At 51.9% G+C, this 20004-nt stretch overlaps 3 protein-coding genes across 3 annotated transcripts; all 3 read right to left on the reverse strand.

Moving 5' to 3' along the window:
• Positions 1-5645: 5645 nt before the first annotated feature.
• On the reverse strand, positions 5646-7845 carry SMAC4_09479 (uncharacterized protein). The gene is made up of 4 exons (XM_066090959.1): positions 7273-7845; positions 7039-7143; positions 6563-6951; positions 5646-6474 (listed from the first exon to the last, which is right to left on the reverse strand). The coding sequence occupies exons 1-4, from the start codon at positions 7426-7428 to the stop codon at positions 5874-5876; spliced, it is 1251 nt and encodes a 416-aa protein (XP_065946642.1). The 5' UTR covers positions 7429-7845; the 3' UTR covers positions 5646-5873.
• Positions 7846-9249: 1404 nt separating this feature from the next.
• On the reverse strand, positions 9250-9588 carry SMAC4_09478 (uncharacterized protein; the record flags this gene model as incomplete). The annotated part of the gene is made up of 1 exon (XM_003346334.1): positions 9250-9588. One exon carries the CDS (start codon positions 9586-9588, stop codon positions 9250-9252), a length of 339 nt encoding a protein of 112 aa, XP_003346382.1.
• Positions 9589-18613: 9025 nt separating this feature from the next.
• Positions 18614-19993, reverse strand: SMAC4_09477 (uncharacterized protein; the record flags this gene model as incomplete). Its single annotated transcript, XM_024655958.2, has 1 exon — positions 18614-19993. One exon carries the CDS (start codon positions 19991-19993, stop codon positions 19544-19546), a length of 450 nt encoding a protein of 149 aa, XP_024511743.1. The 3' UTR covers positions 18614-19543.
• Positions 19994-20004: the final 11 nt, after the last annotated feature.

Here is a 20004-nt window from a genome sequence, read left to right on the forward strand (position 1 = left end):
CGAAATGAACGAAGATGCCGATGAGATCGCCAATGAAGCGGCGCGGTACCCCTCGACAGATATGAAAAATGTGATAGGATCCAAACAAGTGAGTACAACTCGAGAACAAGACATGCAAAAAGCGAGTCGATAGACTGCCTTATTTTGATCAGGTTCTCAAGGCGATTGATTGTCGCAAGGAAGATCTGATTAAGAAGCAGGGCGTGGAAGGTCGACGATAAAAAGGCAAGATGGCGATGGGGCAACAACTCGATAGTGCAAGCGACATGGCTCTGCTGTTAAAGTACGAACGCCACTATGGGAGAGCGACGTCGCCGCGACGACGGGCAAAAGTCTGACGACTCGCAGAGGAAGTTTTCATGGGTAGCAGGGAAAAAAGATCGTTGTCGATGTCGACTTAGTCGACGGGTCGATGGAACTGGGCAAAGGGAAGCGATCGCTGTACTTACCTGTTGTGGGTTGCTCTCCACGAGCTTGCTGATGAGACTCAATAATTTGCTGGCGGAAAAAGAGCGAGTTGCTTGTCGATGCAAAACTCGAGGTTGAGGTTGAGGAATTTTGGTCGGCAGAGTTTGCAGGAGGGGGTTCTATACGAAGGGGATTTGGGAGGCTGAAATCAGAAGAATGGAGAGGGGGTGTTTCGGACCTGAGAACGGAAGGAAGGCAGCGCAAGCTGGGCAGCTGGCAAAGAGCAAAGGGACGAATTTTGATTGGCTCCTGGCGGGTTGAGGGAGTCGAGGGGAGATTCTGGCACATTTCAGTTGGCAGACACTCGCCTGTGGGCCACGTGCTCAACCACTTGTAGGCAATTTGTTGAGCTCAAGGTCTCTTCAGCAGGCCTGCGGATTACCTTATGGACCGGATGAAGCTCTTTTCCAGATCCTAAAGTACGGTGACGACTGATAGTTGAGGGATATGTGCTTCTCTTCTGTCTTGTATTCCTCCATACTGTTCCTCTGATTCCACTGGTAAAGGCACACTTGCCCACTAGATGATAGTCTTGTGTGTATCACCCTATCTTACATGTTCAAGGCTCGCGTGCCTTCCGTTTGTATTCATAACTGTCGTCGTTTCTTGAAACCGTACCGCCAGCGTTGAGGCTAAGACCCTTGACCTCAGGAAGCCCACCGCGCCGGAACAGGATAGCTGGAGAGCATAAGCGGTGACGTACATGGAGCTACTGCCAGGTGGTGAGGAGGGACAGAAGTATATAAACCAACCCGACAAGCCCGCACACCTGTTCGGGGACCACCCAGCTTTGGGGGAGCGTTAACAACTGATTCGTGACCACTGGCAGGTACTTGTAGCTAGGGTCGGAGGGCGTTTCTGGCACTGAAGAGCATGGTAGACCTCCAGGTGTACCCAATCCCAGCAACAGTGTTGTTGCCGACGTAGATGTACTATTCGCACAAGAGATATAGCCAAAGGAAATACAGCAAATTCGTAATCCAACTGGTGCCATGACTGACACCCATCTCGGCTATCAGAAGAAGGGTGACAGCCAGAAGGAATCCAATGTTGTCACTCAGTCGCAAACAGATTTGATGTTGATGGCGCGCACTGAACCAGTTCTCCTTCCCGTTGTTGTCCCTAAAACCTTGAGTCGCCGTTGATGGACCACTTGACCCTGCAGAAAACACCGCTTCCGGAAAACCTGAGGCTCACTCGAGATTCCGGCGTCCGTTCATTGCCAACATCCCTATGGATTCTGTTTGATCGATAACTTCAGACTATCGGTAGAAGTCGCCTGGCAGCAGGAGCTGAAGCAGGATATGGTACGACAAGAAATCGACGACTATGGCCGCGCCGCTGAGTCTGTCACTTGATAGGAAGGAGAAGGGAACACCGTGACAGAGTCCAGAGAGACATATACATGCTCGCAGAAAGAGAAGAGGATAAGTACTCAGTTCCGCGACACGACCACGGCTGTAAACGAGACAATCACGATGAGAGAGAACGGAGCCAATAATTAAGCAGAAACAGACAAAAGAGGAAGAACGATGAGGGTAAAGGCAGCGAACGAAGAGACTAAGAGAAGACAAGATAAACAAAGGATGCTGATGCTAAATATGTCCATTGGCGGCGCCGGCTGCTTGGTGATTTTGTTTCTACAAAGACCATTGTCCGCGTTGACCTTGTCGCTCATTGTCTCCTGGAGATGGACAGCCATTAAGACAAAGGAAGGGACAAAGAACCGATCAATCAAGTTTTCTGAAGATCTACCACCGACTCGAGCAAGACTGGCCTGAGAGCAGCCCGGCGCATTCGCAAATCCACGGCTCGAAGCCCCGACGCAAAAGCCTTCGACCGACAAAGAGTAGAATCCACGACGAGAATAACGGAGACAGTGAGGGGTTTGTGTAGATAGAAGGAAAGCGAGCGAATGAAGGCAGGAAAAGGCCAAGCCAGGATGGACAGATCGTGATCTCCCAATCGAAGCACCGTGACAACACCAACTGCTTCGCGGATAGTCAGCAGCAGTCATGACTTGGTAGCCCGAACAACATCATGGGAGATCTTGGGATATTGTCACTTCCAGCCTCCTGAACGCTCTCCTTGTGGATCCATCGATTTATTGTCCATAACCCCGAGGGAGCAATTCGCCCTCTCTCAGCGTCCGCTGCATTGCTTGCTGTACCGGCGGCCCAAACCTCGCGGTCGCGGACTAATGACATGTCTTGCATCCAAGCCTTCCACCGTGATCGCTCACTGGAGCGGCCACGAAGGAGCTCGCCTTCCCATAACCACGAGCGCAAAGAGAGCACGTCTTTCCGGCAATCGAAACGGTTGGTGTGTGGGTGTGTGGCAGAGCATCCCTCGGCGTCGTGTCAACGAAGGCTTGAGGCAGAATCTGGTGATTGAGGGCTGCTGTAGACTCGTAGTCAAGGACAGGGCATGATATCTCGACGATCTGGTGGCCGACACAGCAATCGCTGTCACTGGCGCATGTACCAAGCAGCCGGGCTGAGGAGTAAGGTAATTTGGGAGCAACTACCGTGCTATTGCCATCGCAAGTTGTGTGGAACCAGGTCGAGCGCCGTGGTGTCGATGCACCTTTGTTCGAATGCCAGTCGCATTCGAGAGAAAAGACCAGCGGCTGGGACGCGAGAAAACTTTCGCGCAAGCAACGAGAAGAGGGGGGTTACGACGCTGCCTTCCGAAGACCTGAGGACGACGGGGGGTAAAACTTGCATGACAGAAATAGAGCTACAAGGTGATTCTCCGACCCCAAGAAAAGATGAAGAACGGACATCCGGATGGGATCATGAGGCCAGAACAAACCCAGACAAGATCATCGCTCCTTCATCGTTTGCGTGTAGCAGCTGGGGCTTGTATCTCTTTGCTTGGAAAGATAATGGGGGCAAGACGGCAAAAATCGGCGGGTTCATGCGGTAGGGGGCCCATGAAATTTGACCAAAAGACGACTCGGTCCTGCTGTTTGGAAAGAGCGACTGGGAGGGACTAAAGGCCATGGGCCTTGGACGAGCTGATAATTGATGGGGCCATCAAATTATCTGGTTTTTGAAGTGATCGGAGGTACAAGTGATGAAATGTTATATGGCCGACATATTCGGTTAGTCACCCAGACAAAGTCTATCATTGATGACATGGTTGTGACTTGAAAGAGAAGAGGGAGTCAAGACAGAGGAGGGAGTCAAGACAGAGGAGGGAGTCAAGACAGAAGAGGGAGTCAAGACAGAAGAGGGAGTCAGTGCAAGAATCACTGCACAAAATGACTCAAGATCCTCGAGTCGGGAGACGACGTACAAATGAAGGTGAGAAGTTTCTGCACTTCCAAGTTGTGCTTTCCTAACTTTCTGCCTTGCTGGTTGTGGTTGCCTGTTGACGTCCTGCAAGTTGTGCCGTTGCATCATTGCATGTCCTCCCCGCTTTACCGCTTCATTTCGCAGCTTAAAGAGTCCGGAACTTGTGAAAAGAAGACACGATGCACACGCGACCAAGACGGATTGGTCGAAGATGGATGGTGGCATGGTGATACGAATCCGATTTCCCCCCTGAACAAAGTAAACAAGCGTACAATAACCGGCAAGCGGCAAGCGTTACGCACGGGTTAGGGTTGGACACGAGAAAGGGAAGAGTAGATTACGAGGTATCGTAAGTAACAGAAATCATCTTCCCGAGGCCCAAGACCAACGAACATCGCCAACCACAAAATCTGTGATGATAAACTGAACCACTCCTCCACGGTCAATCCGCTTTTAATAAAGTATGTTCCTGCTGAAATGCCTTTACGGCAGTTACTAAAGCAACAGAATTTGCCCCCTCAACAGAGAAATTGTCCAACAGACATTCGTTGCCAAGACCACACTAACCGCGATACAGAAATGGAAGCCATGCTGACGATGTTTGCGGTGCAACGATGCAGCGAACGACCAACCGACAATTTTAGGACACAACGACAACAGCCGGGATGTGACATCTGATAAGTCATCCAATTGCTTGGGATTTCGGATGCCGGCACTGGAAAATGGGAGACTCCGGTGCGATGGTGGCTTGCATCAGTCCATTGTGATGTCAACCACAACGACATCTCAACATGCAGAGGAAGAGTTCTCGGTGGCAGGCGTGACCCCGACACGACGGCGCCATGAAGCACCAGATGGGATCTTGGAAAGACATTGACCTCAACTCCAAACTGTTACGTATTCGAGCACATTCGTTGTTTTGTACTCGCCGGGAACAGCGATCGGGTGCGATACCCGGCTTGGTGGCTTGGACCACTGATGCATGTGCAGCCGATTGAATATTTGAAAACAAACACAGAAACCACTCCTCGGCGCTGCCCTCATGCGGATAAAAATAGGTACTGTGTAGTTCTCTTGGAAAGATATCAAGCAAGAAAACCACTATGGTCGAGAGCACTTCTAACCAACTTTATTGCCAAGACAAGAATTGGACATGAACGGAAATTTGGGGACGTGCTCGGTCTGTGAGCCTGTGAGGGGATATTTTCTTGTACAGGGCGGCTGTCTTGGCGTACATTAACACAATTCTTTGGCCCTGAAGTGGTCTTGACAACCTCGTTACACCACTCTCGGTCGCATGGAAACATTTGCTTCCCTCTTGGCAACAACAAGAAGAATAAACGAGCCTCAACTCTCTCCTCTCAAGACAATGAAATGGAGGCTCAACCCCAACCGAGGTACACTGGCTGTGTTCGACCGACGACAGCCAACATCATTGTCAGCCAACCCCCCCCCCCCCCCCCCCCCCCCCCCCCCCCCCCCCCCCCCCCCGAACGAAATGGTGACTGCCGCATCGAACGACAGGCACAAATCGACGGCACCAGTACGATGTAATCCAGAAAACAACTGGCAGCGGCCCCAGCGACGCTGCGCTGCGCTCAAATCACACACACCCTTTGTTGCTTTGGCCCTCACTCACTGTTGCCGATCGGTCGGCCGGCCGGCGGCGCGGCGCTGGTCATCACCGGGCATGGGGCGAGTGTTTTACTAGTCAAAAGGCAGTTACGAACCGTTGAGAGTTGGAGGAAAGGAAGGAGAAAAGGAGAGGGGAGCGAGTGACATGAAAAGCAACGCTTTGAAATAGAGCGGTGTGCGTGTGTACGTCTACCCATGTATCAAATGAACCCGCCAACTCCTCAAATGGACCCGTTAACTCCTCAAATGGACGACGGGACGTCCTTCGTTTCTCAGGAAAAATAAAAGTGTACAAAGAAGGAAGCTACAAGCAGCCGCTATCAACAAAGAAAAAGTGCTCCAAACCAAACCAAATCCTAAAGTGGAAATTCAAGTCCAAAAATCCGACAGTCCCAAGCCGTTTGCGCGCTACCAATGGAAGCCCTGTCTATACCTCTACAGCCTCCACATCTCTACTCCCCCTTCAGCGCTCTAATCCCTTAACGGCCCATTCGGCATAGGCGGGCTCGTGCCCGTCTCGATAACATTCTGCGTCGTGACCGTTGTCGTCCTTATCCCCGTCGGCCACCCGCCCCCTCTATTACTCAGCCCGTCCTCGCTGCTGATATCCGTGAGCTTGGTCTCGCTGCTATTCCAACCATCTTTGCCTCCCGTCAGGGGTCCCACGCTATCGCTTCGGCCAGACATGCTTCTCCTGACGCCTCCCTTGCCAGCTTCCACCAGCGTCGTCACGCCGCGGTTGCGGCCTATGTCCTCGCGCAACCCGAACTCGTCGGCGCAATCGCCGTCTTGCGCCGTGCGGTTGCGGATGTATCCGCCATTACTGGCCGAGGTGGGCCATGGGTTGCTGGTCCCGCCCGCGCCGTGGGGCGTGGTGCTGCCGCCGAAGAGCTTGGAGCGGGCCAAGAAAGTGCGCGCGAGCGGGCGCAAGGTGGCGATTGCCGAGGCGGCGATGCCGATTCCTGTCTCGGCGGTGGACCAGATGGCTACGTCGGTGGTGGCGAAGAGGAAGTCGGCTTGGTTGCCGAGATCATGGACGTAGGGCATGCGCACGATTGTTGCTGTTGAGGCGCTGTGGGGGGGTTTTTGAAGTAAGCAACTGCGCACATGCGAAGAGGATGGATAAGATGGGAGGGTTAATAGGGAGAAAAAGAACTTACATAGCACCAAGCGCCAAAATCGCCGCAACCATGAGTTTAGTCCTCGGCGTCATCTGCAGATGCCATACGAGCGAGATGGGCAACAGACCGAGGATCCAATCGGTGGCGCACGACACGGCCGAATACGCATACGTCGCGTTTACCGTGATCTCGGGGTTGATGCAGGTGCCCTCGCCGCCGGTGAAGCGCTCCCAGAAGTACTTGGAAGGCAGGCACTGCATGACGAACAGCAAAAAGAAGGCCAGACTGCAGACTTGGAAGATGGACACGGTTATCCAGATGATGAGCTTGTGGGTCCTGGAGATGGCGATGCGCAGAAGTTGCACGCCGATGGAGAGGCGCAGGGCCATGTTGGAGAGAACGTAGACTGGTTCGCATGCCCACCACCACTATTTTTGAGGGAAGGTTAGATACTTAGATGTTGAAAGACGGGACTGCGGTTTGGCTTGGCTTGAGGGGGGGTAATGGACACTTACCTTCAACCCGATGGGAATCTCCTGTGGTGGAAGATCAGTCGCATGTTGACCTGTGCCATGATGGCAAGCTGTGATGCAAAATGTGCAATAGAGTACGAATAATATCTTGTAGCAACAAACAGTATTAGCATTGAGTGATGAGGGCAGGCAGGACCAATAGTTAAATGTGTAGATGTAGATAGGTACGTTACAGAGATAGGTATAGAGATAGAACTAAGAAAAAATTATACATACCCACGCGATCACAGCCGACCAGTCATCGACACCAAACTTTTTTACAACGCCGATTCGACAATAGCACCGGAGTCCAAGTGTGAGGGTGCTGAAGGAAAGGAAGAACCCGGCAACTCCCAAAACCTGTGGACCTCGGCCCGCAATGGGGACTGTCATATTTAGAGGAGTAGGAGGAGAAGGAGGAAGTGTTCTTCTTCTTGTTCGTCTTCGTCTTTTTCTTCTTGTTCTTCTTCAAGATGACGACGATAGTGGTCTGATAACCGGGGGAACGTACTACTCATGTACGACGATTCATGTGGGCGGGCGCGCGGGCTTCGATATGAAGAAGGTAGGCGGGCAACACCACACTCGGGCCTGGGCGTTTATGTGATTGATTGATGGATCGAGGAATGGCAGGCAGCGTTTGATATCCGTTCGGCGGGTGGTGGGCGGGGTTTGGAACAATGATATGGAAAAGAGTGCGGATTTGGGGATTTGGGATTCGGGACCTGGGGGACTTGTGACTTGGGACTTCTTGGAATGGGGAAAAATGTCTTTCTGCTTTGCTGAGAACGGGAGTGTGGAATATTGGAAGAGACAGTATCCATTTGCAACGGTGCTGCATGCATGCAGCATGCACACATGGAAGCAGAACCAGCAACAACCCAGAACGTGGTTTTCGGTTTTTTTTTTTGCCCCTGGATCTCTTTCCTTTTGCTCATATCCGACCAACCACTAGGAGTCGTTCCATATTCCTTGCCAAACTAAGATCCCTGGTACACTTGCCTGGTCTTGGTGTAGCCGGGCGTTGCTCGAGTGTTTCTGCAGGAAAGATCTGCAATTCGGGTTTTTGTTAACGGGTACCTCTGCTCACTATGCTCGTTATGCTTCTGCGCATCTGTCAAATTTCCTTGAGCGGTCTCGGCTCTTTGCTGACGTTATTTCCCTTCTCCTGTCGATCATCCGTCCGTTCAGATGGGTTATTACATGAAGGTACACAGTCAACACAACCAGCCTACCTAACTTCATGTTAATGTTATAAGAGGGCAATGATCGGCTCTGTCCCCGTTGGACGGAAGGCTGGATGGGTGGGATGAACCCCTTCTCTTCTAGTGTTGACATTTCAATCCCAAAATTATTCCAGGTTGGGCGGCACTTGGTGGACATAGCGTCACAGTCTCTCACACTCCCGGACCTCTTCAAGCTCCATTTAAGACCCGTTTTTCTTCATGCAGGTCCCAAGCGAACCAATCACATGTATTTCCCTTTTGCTGCAGCAAAATTTGCAGCGTGTCCGAGCAGAGGCAGCTCTCATGTCGCGCGGAGATACGTACTATGGAAGGTTCAAAGAGCTAGATGCCCGCTAAATTACAAGCCCGATTCGCCTAACCTCATTCATCCACTGGGATGGAACGCCTGAATCAGGGGCAATTGGCAGGTGCTTCTAGTGTAGCGTTCGGAAGTTCCTTTCTTGGGCTTGCTTCCTTTCGTGTTCTAAGATACGCAACAACTTGTCGAGGTATCCACCCCCCACCGGAGTTTCGTGGAGACTGGAGACTGGGAAGACAGCTGTACCTGGTGCAATATCTGTAGGGCTCTCCATGAGAGAGTGAGAATGGCTCAGAAATATCTCCACGGGGAATCAACATCCAGCATCCAACACCGCTGGTCCATGAAAACCTCCCTGGGCTGCAAACACAAGTCCAATGTGATAGGTGTTTGAATATTCCTTAAGTCCGAACACCTGTTTTCAGGTCTGTCCCTATAGGGGCAACCGGGCAAGTCCCGCAAGTTTCACGAAAAACACAAACTCCATGAAGCTCCGTAAAAGAATGGGGACTCTCAGATGACATCATCCATGTCCCCGTTCATGATCATCACGCATCTCATGTAGCAAAAGCTCACTACATACACGTATACGGTGGTGTGCACTACTGCAGGTACCGCTCTATTCAATATTGACCTGAGTGAAGGACCCCGACCTGGTCACCTGACAATTTAATAGTCTGGGAGGCCGAGACAACGCAGGCCCAGACCCGAGGAGTCGGGTCCAACAAACAGACCGGTCTTGGTGGCGGGCTGAAAATGGGTGTTTGATGAGTGGCCCGGTCTAACCCGGGGAACTGGCGGGTTCAGCAGGCGGTGGATGTGGACGGATATGGCGGAGTCGACGTTGAGCGGGTAGGGAGCAGGCAGGCCGTGCTCGTAAGGACTAGACTCGCCGGAAGCCCGGGACTCGTGGAGAGTTTCCACGGTAACGGTCAGCGGGTCACGTGTGGTCGGCCACCTCGTTGATCCCAACTCATTTCCTTTGCCATGACATGATTCTTTTTCCATGTTGAGGTTCGGTCGGTTTACCTTTTGCCAATTATAATACCCATCGGCGGTCCTGGGCCCGGTCCCTACCGTTTTGTTCCCGATCTGACGGCGCCGGAGCCTTCAGCCTTTCTTCTTCGAAAAGTATTGGACAATCCGGTTTCGACAACGACTGGAAATTTCCTCGCCACCGCCGGCAACATGGAGGCAAAGGGTGTCGTTGGCAAGTTTACGAGATTTGAACAAAGGTCATGAATGTTGGGTCGGGTCCGTCCGTCCGGTATCAGGAGGTCCTGGTTGGACTGAGCGAATCAAAGATGTGCTTGAATAGGCGTCTCCGGAACCATTGGTTGGATTATGGTTCAGAGAATGTCTTGGAGCCGTTCCTGTCCCGTTGGGTGGTTATGACAAGCACCCATCAGAACTTTTCGGACGTCCCGTCGTCGCGCAGTGAGATGTCGTCGGGGCGGATGCAAACACTCAGGCCACTTTACCTCGGCTCGGTCGACTGTTATTTGAGCCTCCCATTCAAACCATTCTCGAGCCATTCCAGTGGGTGGTGGCGTGGCGTCGGGCGTTACATTCGCGTGGCGGCAGGGGGCTCTTGGCTGAGTGAGTGATGGCTCGCTGCCGTCACGATCACACCCGTCACATTGCATTGCTGGCAGTTGCAGTGCCGAACTGTCTTGGCACAAAAATCCTCGGAGATTTTTATTGTTTTGAGCCTCCTTTGTGTCATCTTCGTGGTGACTTTTCCGTGGCGGATCAAGCGTGGACGAATAACTCAGACAATAGCGTTTATTGACCTTTCTCAGGGGCAGGTAGGGTGACGCCAAGTTGGTGTGTGTAAACTATCGATTGTTTTGCGCTGTTCCACCGTAACTCCCGTGTTTGAATCCGTGGTCTTCCAAGGAAATGATAGTGGGGGAAAGCGGGGGAGATTGGGCTCCATGGAGTCTCAGCATGCAATTCAATATTCCAATGTAATGCACAGCATCGACATCCATAGTGTAGACTGAGCTGGACCTGGTGCTGGATCTTGCGCTCGTCTTCTCGCAGATCATTTTTTCTTCTTCAGTTCCATCATCTCATCAAACCAAGCTGGGGTGGCCGACGTCTCTCAGGGTACAGCATCCATCCCAGATCCCAGCCTTTGAAGCCTCCATCTGGGAATGTTGCGACTGAACTTGGCGTCCTTCCACTTGTCCAACAAACCAGCCGTCACTCTTTCCTCGTCCCAAATGCACATCTTTCCCATCGGCAATTCCACTCTTTACAATATTTCTCCACCCCAAAATTTCCAAGCCGGGTGTTCATCCCATTCGCTCCAAATCGCCGAATGGAGCTGCTCAAAGCGAGCGGAGCGGAGGCCCTAACTTTTCGTCCCTGACAGGGTTTGGCCTGCCTGCCTGCCTGCCCCTTTCGCAAATGATCTACACTACCTGCCGAGCCTACTAGGGATTCCCGTTACAACAACGGCGCAAAGTCTTGGGAATTTCATCAATTTTGCTTTGTTCCATCACCTCAAATCCATGTCATCGGCGACGACCCTAGCTTGCCTAGAAACTCAGGGTATCATTCGCTGTATCTCCCCTGACCAAACGCTACACCAAATGCGCTCGATAAAACGCGTGAATCAGGGGCGACGATACCCTAACTCCAAGATAATGAAAGAGGCGTTCGGCATTTCCCTTTCTTGATCTAGTCTCAACCATCCTACCGGCACCCGCACAGACCAGACCAGAGTCAACACCCACCACTCTCCGCTTTCAACAAGTTGTGGACTTGTGGTTGCCTTCGGTTTCCTTTTAATTCCATAGGGTATCCGACAACCTGCGTCCGACAATACAACGTCCGAAATCCTGTGTCTGGGTCGGGGTTCAGACTTCAGTTTTAGCCAGAGAGCCACCGAGTCCACCGACAAATCCACCATTGCCTTGGTGGGTAAACATTACCGTGATTGTCTTTGCTCATCTTCAGTGGATGACCGGTGGGTAGATGGGCGAGATGGGTAGAGTTCCCGCGCTCCAGCAAAAGGCTGTGAATTGCGTGGAACCCCCAAATCTCAACTGATGAAGATCTCTCTGTAGACCAGATTCACCAGGAAGTCCTTAAAAAAAATCAAAAAGTAATTGCCTTTTTCCGCGGCGGCCGCCTAGTCCAGGTAGTCTTCCTCAGCTGCTTCATGTTTCCAGTCCAGTCCACAATCTCTCGGCCGTCCCTCGAGCGTACTCCACGATGCCAGCCCTAAAGGTCTCCTAAGCTGACTTCATTAGAGCCAACCTATTGCGACAAATTGGGTCCAACTACCGAAAACTATCCGGTAATCGAGCGGGATGATTGCAAAGTGGCTCTTTGAAGGCTTGAGACGAAACTACCTAATGTTTAACCGAACTGACAAGGAGAAAGCTGAGCTGGATCGGAATTGGCACGCGACACCAGACGAGATATTCAGGGAACTTCCATGGAGAAGGGATGCTGCTTTCTTTCAGCTCAATTCATTATGGACCAAGTCACCAACGGAGAAATGGAGGGATTCCTAGTGTTGTTTAGTGCGACCTGACAGATGCTGTGGCGACTGCATCACATTCATTAGATGGACCGCCAGCCTACAAGCCAAACTGCCACGAGAATGACGAGATGGCCTTTTCCCGGTCGGTCGGTCCCTGATTCGACGACTACACTACGCCATCCAACAATTTCCCTGATCACCACCACCGGAAACACGGAAGGCAAGGGGGCGTCGTTGATGCACATGAGACACTGCGTTCTAGCTATCAATCTGTAGGGGTATGGGTGGGCGCAGCAGTCCCTGGTGAGCCGGGAAGTAGGTCTAAAAGTTCTCGACTGGACTGGAGGTCGAACTGTGCGGGTGGGGGGCCAGGTCACCGGGTGTGGTATTGGGAAGTCCTGGGTGGGTTGATCAAGAGCAGCAAGCCAGACAAAGACGGTAAGGTGCGTTTTCGTTCGGCGTGCAATCATCGCCTGACAACGCTGCGATCTTCTGATGAGACTTGGGACCGTTCAATGTCAAACTCGAACGCCCAAAGGGAACATGATAGCTTTTGCTGAGGTCTGCACGTTAACGGGAGGCGTCGGTAATCCTCTTGGGGAATTGACCTTTCAACACTCGATATGCTTTCGCATTTCGATTTATGCTTTTCTCAGTAACACAGCTCCATTCCATGGTATGAAGGATGTGAGGCCATCAGCAGCTCAAGCACGATCGTTTGAAAATCAAGCCTGTGTACCAGATCATCAGATCCTCAATTACGAAAATGACTCCTGCGGCACCTGTCCAAGACCGACAACCTAGTAGACGTAGTCTACCGTCGATAGACTTGGCCACGTTGACTTCATCGCACACACCAGCACAGCTTCTGAACCAGCAGCAGCAGAAAGAATCGTTGATCGCTATCTCGCCCCAGGTACCTACAATAGGTATAAACATGATTACCAGTACCTTAGTTACCGAATGAATCACCACATTCGCAATACAGGCCACGCTCTAGACTCACAACAGGAAAGTTGACTGCTAACTCACAAATCCGCCTTGGAACTCGCTTGTTCGTTTACTTATCCCCTATTGCAGACCAAACCACAAGCAAGGCCTTTTGACTCGACACGCCAGTTCTTAGGTGTATCTTCTGAAATAGCCGTATAAGTTCCAGTCTTCCAATGCAAGCCTCCTTCCCACCAGACCCAAGTCGTCAAACCGACCGCATTAGGTACCGTCCGTTCCTTCCGTGCAAGACCTAAGTTCTCCCGGATCATTATCGGAGGGCCGATGGCTAGGTAGCTCTAGGTACCTAAGCTAAGTCATCGCACCCGATCGGTTTTTATGACCAGTACAACACCACGGAATTTATGTTGCTCGAATGAGAGCCACAATTTTCAGTCGAGGTCAACGTCTTGCCGTCTATGTCTGGTGTTCAACAGCGCCGTGGCGTCGAGTTGGCGCGGCGACATAGGCCGTTGAGAAAGTCGAGATATCGCTAGGTATGGTTGATACCTCACAGATTCTCGATGGGCTGATTGATGCAAGCCATCGTCACACCATCGCACCATCGCACCGGAGTCTCCCCATCAATTCTAGTGCCGGCCTCCGAACTTCCACCCAATAATTGGATGACGACTTCCACTTCTCAGAATCAGATGTCATATTCCGGCTCGGCTGTGCCGTTTCTGTTCCAAATTGTCGGTTGCGTTCAATGTCACTCGCTCCATCGCCAGCAGCATCGTTAGCATCACCCCATAGGTACCTCTAGGTAACAAGGGGAGCGGTACAAGAAATTTGATACTTTCCCATGTGCAGCGCAAGCTGATAGCAGCGATTGAGCACGTCCCCAACAAAAAGCAATTTCCTGTCCATGTCCATTTCTTGGTCTTGGCAATAAAGTCGGTTACCTTGCTCTCGAGTCTCGATCGAAAGTAACTTCCAGTTCTTGATATCTTTTTCCACTGAAGGGAACTAGATATTTCTTACCTACCTTACCTACCCAACTGAGGGCAGCGCCGAGGAGTGCCGGTTCTGTGTTCCTTGGAACCATATGGTATCGAGGATGTTCCACGTCGGGGGCCGTTTGATTATGTCGGCTCGAGGTCGGCAACATTCTTGCGGTGTCAATCAGCTTGCAGATGCATTTACCGGTCCAAACCGCCAGGGCATGCAGCCATGCCGCCATGCTTCTTTCCGACTCGATCAGGATCCGGTCCCGGCCGTTGTCTGAGGTCTCCGCTCTCTGGTTGGCGGCGCCGGATGACCTTTTGCTTTCAAACCAGCGACTTCGATCAACGACTAGCAGCACCAGCAATATCAAGACAAAGGTCGTTATTGACGCACAACTTCCACTATACTAGTGGCCGCCATTCATGAGATGGCGCTTTGGGAAGTTTTATGTTTCGTGGGCATGATAGTTGAGCAAGTTGTCGCAGGCTCATGGGCAGGTTCCAGCCCACACACGCGTCTATATTGAAAAGAACGACAATTGACATACGAGCTTCTCCCTCTCCAGGACTTGAGCTTCCATCTCTCTGTCTTTGGGTACCCGGTTGGTACCGTACCTAGAGCTACATTCACGGTTCCGGAGTCTTGACTCTTGAGCTACGACTTCTCAAATCTCAAGTGCTACACGACGTCCACAACAGCGGGAAGTGTCCAGGTGATGGATTCGTATCACTGCTGTCTGCTCCCCACGGTCCCACCATGAGCCCCAGTCGAATAGTCCAGCACACATAACGATTAGCCGTCGGCACCACCCATCGAGCCCTCGAGACACTAGAATAAGGATCGCAGACCACAGGGTCCAAGACGAGACACATACGCCGCTCTCGGCGTCGCCGGGGCTGATCACGAAGGAGCCAGGGGAGTGACCTTCCGTGGTTCCTGATCCCGGACAAGGACAATGTCTGGAAGTCTCGTAATGGCCAACAAGCAGACAGCGCCAATAGCGGCTTTGGGAGCATGGTCTAGGTCTTGAAGAGGCCGGCATGTGGTATCTTCAATGCCGATAACATTGTGTCGACGAGCGTGAGTAAGTCACATCTACGATCCTGAATTCCGGTACGTTCTGGAAGCCGTGTTACCGATCCGATGATGTACTGTTTATTCATACAATGACCATGACCTCACGCTTCTTCCGGGTTGAGCAAGATATCAGGCTGGTGGCGCCCTTCGAATTTGGGAAAGAGTCTGTGTCAAGGACTGTAAGGTTCGCCCCGCTGGAGAATCTTTGCAAATCAAGTCGCGGACAAAATGAGCTCGTTCTTGTAGAGGATTTAGAGTTTAGACTGTTTGTCTGCAGCTCGGGGAGACACACTCGTGAAGCTGATATTATGAAGAGTAAACCTACCTGCACCCCATCAAAACCTAGAGGCACCCTATAGATTTTGGACATTTCGAATTTTTTTACCCTAATCAATCCACCACTTCAATAAAATGAGTTTGGGTATAGGATATGGTTAATATCCACCCATTCCAACCCTTTCTTTAATTCCGGGGCTGTTGAACAACGAAGTGCGGTGTAAATTGCAAAAACTGTCACTGTGAATGCAATTAACAAGTTTTGGCCAGCTATAAGAAGATATTAATCAAATTCAGCTTTAGCTCCGTAAGATCTGCATCTTAGGAGTCGGGATATGTAGTTTTCTCTCTCTTTCAAATTGTACTTATAGCTTATTATGCACTTGTTTAAAATCTATGGGGTGCCTCTAGGTTTCCATGGGGTGCGGGTAGGTTTACTCATTATGAATGTCTCTACGGGCTTGAGATATGAATGACATTTGACCATCAAGGTCAGTGGAATGACGACAACGGAGGCAAAAGCGAGTGTAGACAAGAACGCTACCAAGCAAGCAAGGAAGGCATCATCATGTGAGTGAACAAATGGAAGTATTGTTGCAAGCTAACGCTACTGTACAGAAGAGAGACAAAGAAAACCAAAACCCAAGTTCCAGTTTATGGAGTGTTATTATCGCGTGGAGATGAAGCATGGAACCTGCGGATGAAAGAACAAACAGTGTTAGTGTCATGTTTGCGTCCAGCGGTGTCATGGATGCGGATAGAAGTATGTACCCGAAACCACCTTACGGTGGCTTCTTTTCTCGACTGGCGAAGCGCCGCAAAAGGCAAACGCAATGACCGAAGACTCGGAGGGCCAACTCTCTGTACATGTCGGAAACATGTACAGCGCTCCGCATTTGGAGCGCTGATAGATGGAAGAACGACACAGTCCGTGCCGCGGCCTCCTGCGAAAAACTGTTAGAAGATCAAGCTCACCAAGACATGAAGAAGCAGGAAGACCGGAATCCAAAGATGCCTACCGCTCGAAGGGGGCGGAGGCGAATTGGCCTGGGACTACCCAGGAGAGGGTGACAAGAGTGAAAGATGTGGCAGGAGTCTCGGGGGCCTGGCCGGGAACATTGGCTGGTCAGGCCAGCCGTCGTGGGGCTTGTGTCGGGATGTTGAAGCTGAAGCCGGCAGCAATTACGGCTGCCAGTGTGACGCGCTGAGAAGAGAAAAGGAGTGACGACCGGCGCCCGGGAGGTACAGCGGCCAGAGAATCAAGTTGCAGAGATGTTGCGCGGGCTCTGGTGTTGGAGGTGCCAGGACTGTTGTCTTTGCCGTTGCCGTTGGAGGAGGAAGCCCAAAAAGAGCAGGGTCATGGGGCTCGCGTTGAAGTGAACGTGAACACCACGATGGAAGAGTGGTGGTGAACTTGTTGATTGAAGGAGGAAGAAAGAAGAAGGGGAATCATTTTGGAGGGTTGATGAATGTGTGATAGAGAGATGGGAGGGAAAAAGAAAAGCAGAAGCGGCGGGGAGGGCAGAGATAAATACTCGGTCAGCTGGGACATGTGGGGACGGATCAGACTGGGTGATTCGATGTACAGAACTTGATGACTGTCGCCTGAAAGCATTCTGAGAGGAAGGTGCGCCCTGCCTCAGACACAAGGTGTCCGTTTGTGACTTGCGAGTGTTTCTTCCGGCCGACGAATGGGGAGGAACTCGGCAAGGAGAGCCGATGTACCTCCCCCGCGCCCTGCTGCCGAAGGTGACTTGTCCAGATCGGAGAAGGGAGAAGGTCACCATACTTCTATCGTGTTTCGGTGCCGAAGGTGACTTGTCCAGATCGGAGAAGGGAGAAGGTCACCATACTTCTATCGTGTTTCGGTGCCGAAGGTGACTTGCCCATGGACCGGTCAGGGGTCAGACTGATTGATGGACAGCACTTGATGCCCGACTGTGGCTTGGAAGGATTTTGAGGGGAAGGTACGGTCTGTATCCAGAAACGAGGAGTGTCAGTCTGTGATGCAGGCTGTCAGTGTTCCTTCCAAGAAGACCAGCACGGGAAGAAGAAGTCCTGCAACTGGGAGTGACTGTGGGATACGAGCTACCAAGATTCCATCAGGCAGACCAGCGGAGTGAGGAGAAGGCAAACGTGCATGTACCCGAACTCTCTGTTGTTTCGGTGCCGGGTAAGATTGTCCATGGACCGGTCAGGGATCGAGATCGTGACCATTGACGATCTATTGCCGGTTAAGGCAGACCAACGAGGGAAGGAGAAGTCCAAAATGCCTCTCTCGTGGCTCGGTCCCGAGAAGAATGACTTGTCCAGAGACGGTCAGAAGGCCAGGCTGGGTGGTTCGACGCACAGAACTTGGAAATGACCAGAAAGGATGCTGCTTAGTGAGGAAGGTACGCCCTATTACCAGGCACGCCCACCGGGGGTCGTCCATTTGCAATTCAAGTTGTCAGTGTCACCTCCAGGCAGACGAGCGGGGAAAGGAAAGGCATTGTACCTCTTGCGTATGGGTGTCGGCGGCTGGCCAGGGCTCCAGACCGTGAACCAGGACGATCCATTGCCGCTTTTGGTGTCCGTGGAACGCAGCTTCTTGTTCCTGACGGGCGAGCCTCATGTGAACATGCAGTCGAAGTCATCCTGCCACTTCATTGAGATTAGCGCTCTCGCTCCTCTGATCGTTCGCCGTGGACGGCCCCAGAAGATCGAAGCCTCTTGAGATGATCGACAGAGTGGAAGACTCGCTCCTCCCTCTTTGACAGCGCAGATTACTTAATTCTCCCTCAATCACGGGAATATGCAGTCGAAGTCATCCTGCCACCTCATGGAGATTAGCCCTCTCGCCCCTCTGATCATTCGATGTGGGATGACCGGCACACTTGGATCGAAGTTTGTCGAGGGGATCGGTTGTTGAAGCCACGTGCCTGCCTCCTTGAGCCTGGTTCTTTGCTGTTCTAGCCTCAGATCTTTCTCTTGATGACGAGCTTCTTGGGAACTGAACATGCAGTCAAAGTCATCCTGCCACTTTCATCCAGTTGCTCATAAAGATTACCCCTCTCGCTCTTTAATCGTTCGATGTAGCATACCATGGATGACGAAACTCCCAGGTTGGATCGAAGTTGGTCGAGAGGATTGGTGAGGAAGAGACGTACCTGGCTCCTCGCGTATGATTTTTCTCCGTTCGATCACCTGCTTCTAGCCCTGGGAGCGCCTGTGTCCCCGCGGGGCCACCTCCGCTCCACTAGTCGTCCGTGTCATAGGAGGTACTTGTAATCTCCGATGCCGGTGGCAGAGAGATGACCATCTGCCACAGAAGTCGCAGTCGTGGAAGTCCTCGTGCTCGACAACTCCTACATTATCCACGCTCTCCCCATTCCTCCATCCCTCCCATTACAAGTTTTTTGACATTCTTCCGTTCTTCCTCTATCCCAGTTTGGCTGAAGCCAACATCACAAACTCCAGTCATTTTGTTTCTTGGCCTTCCAGTCCTCTCTTTCCATTGCTCCCATGAGTATTTCGCGTCCGCCGACCTCCTTAGTGGCCGAAACGCCTTGGGTTAGGGATAGAAGAGCTTCTCTTACTGCACTACTGCCGGAATGAACACGGCCTCACCCACTTCACAACAGCCCTCTCCGGCCTTGACACCGGACACAGCCGGTGCTATTTTCACAGAAAGCAGCTCCCTGCGGGATTCACCCGCAACCTTCGCCTCCTCCACGATAAAGGAAACGGACTCTTACGCTTCTGCGCCAGACAGGTACTTTGCTCTCCTTTTTGATGCACCAACTTACCCCCCTCCTTGCATTCCTTGGTCAACGGTTGACTAACGCTCGGATGGGCAAACAGGCAACGGGGACCAACCACTCCGAACTCCCTACACCCACCGAGGACGGCCCCCACAACACTGGCCGTCCTCGGCAATTTAACTCGACACTCCGCCCGCTGTTTCGGTGGTTCGGCAAGAACCCGTGCTCCCGTCTCAACTTCTTTGTACGTTCAAGACATTCCCACTTGGGGATAATACACTCTGACTAACATCTCTATGCTTCTTGTGCTAGTCAATACTTCTCGGTATGCACTTGCCTTCTCAACAGAAGCCAGTTTGGGTTTGGAATGCCTCCATTTGCTACTGCCTTAGTTCCTGACTGAACCGGGTCTCACCTTGCCTGCTTTACCCTACAATTCTCTGGAATGTCTTGGATATCTCTGCATCGGTGGCTTACATGTGTGCAACATTAGCATGTATGGCGACAGCCTGCCCGTGGGCAGCAACTCCCACCAGTCCAGGAACAACAATGCCGCTCCTTTGGACAGCGGTCCCTGCTGCAATTTGACCAAGGATAGTCTTTCGTTCGCTGCCGTCCTTGTTCCAGTTCTTGCGCTGTAATTGCGTGTTAGCCAGAAATTTCTCATGAAGAACATGGACGCAAGGAAGGAATGTGATTGACTTACCGTAAGCTCACTGCCGGGCCGACCAGCGTAGCGCGTTATATACGGCGTCTCGGTCGTGTTAGTCACGGCCGCCTTGGAGAACTGGAACAGTCCTCGGAAGTCCCGAAGACGATCACCGAAGGAGTCGTAAGCCTTGAACACGAAGTCCAGGTTAAGCACCCCCGCGTCCGGCATTCCCAGCTCGA

The sequence above is a fragment of the Sordaria macrospora genome, chromosome 3 (assembly GCF_033870435.1).
Source record: "Sordaria macrospora chromosome 3, complete sequence".
NCBI classification, from domain to species: Eukaryota; Fungi; Ascomycota; class Sordariomycetes; order Sordariales; family Sordariaceae; genus Sordaria; species Sordaria macrospora.

Excerpts from the sequence above, each read along its gene's own strand:
- SMAC4_09479 (XM_066090959.1), bottom strand. The coding sequence starts at position 7,428 with ATGACAGTCCCCATTGCGGGCCGAGGTCCACAGGTTTTGGGAGTTGCC. Across the intron at positions 7,144-7,272 it reads GGTCGGCTGTGATCGCGTGG|ATATTATTCGTACTCTATTG; the intron begins GTATGTATAATT and ends TGTTGCTACAAG. Across the intron at positions 6,952-7,038 it reads AGATTCCCATCGGGTTGAAG|TGGTGGTGGGCATGCGAACC; the intron begins GTAAGTGTCCAT and ends CCTCAAAAATAG.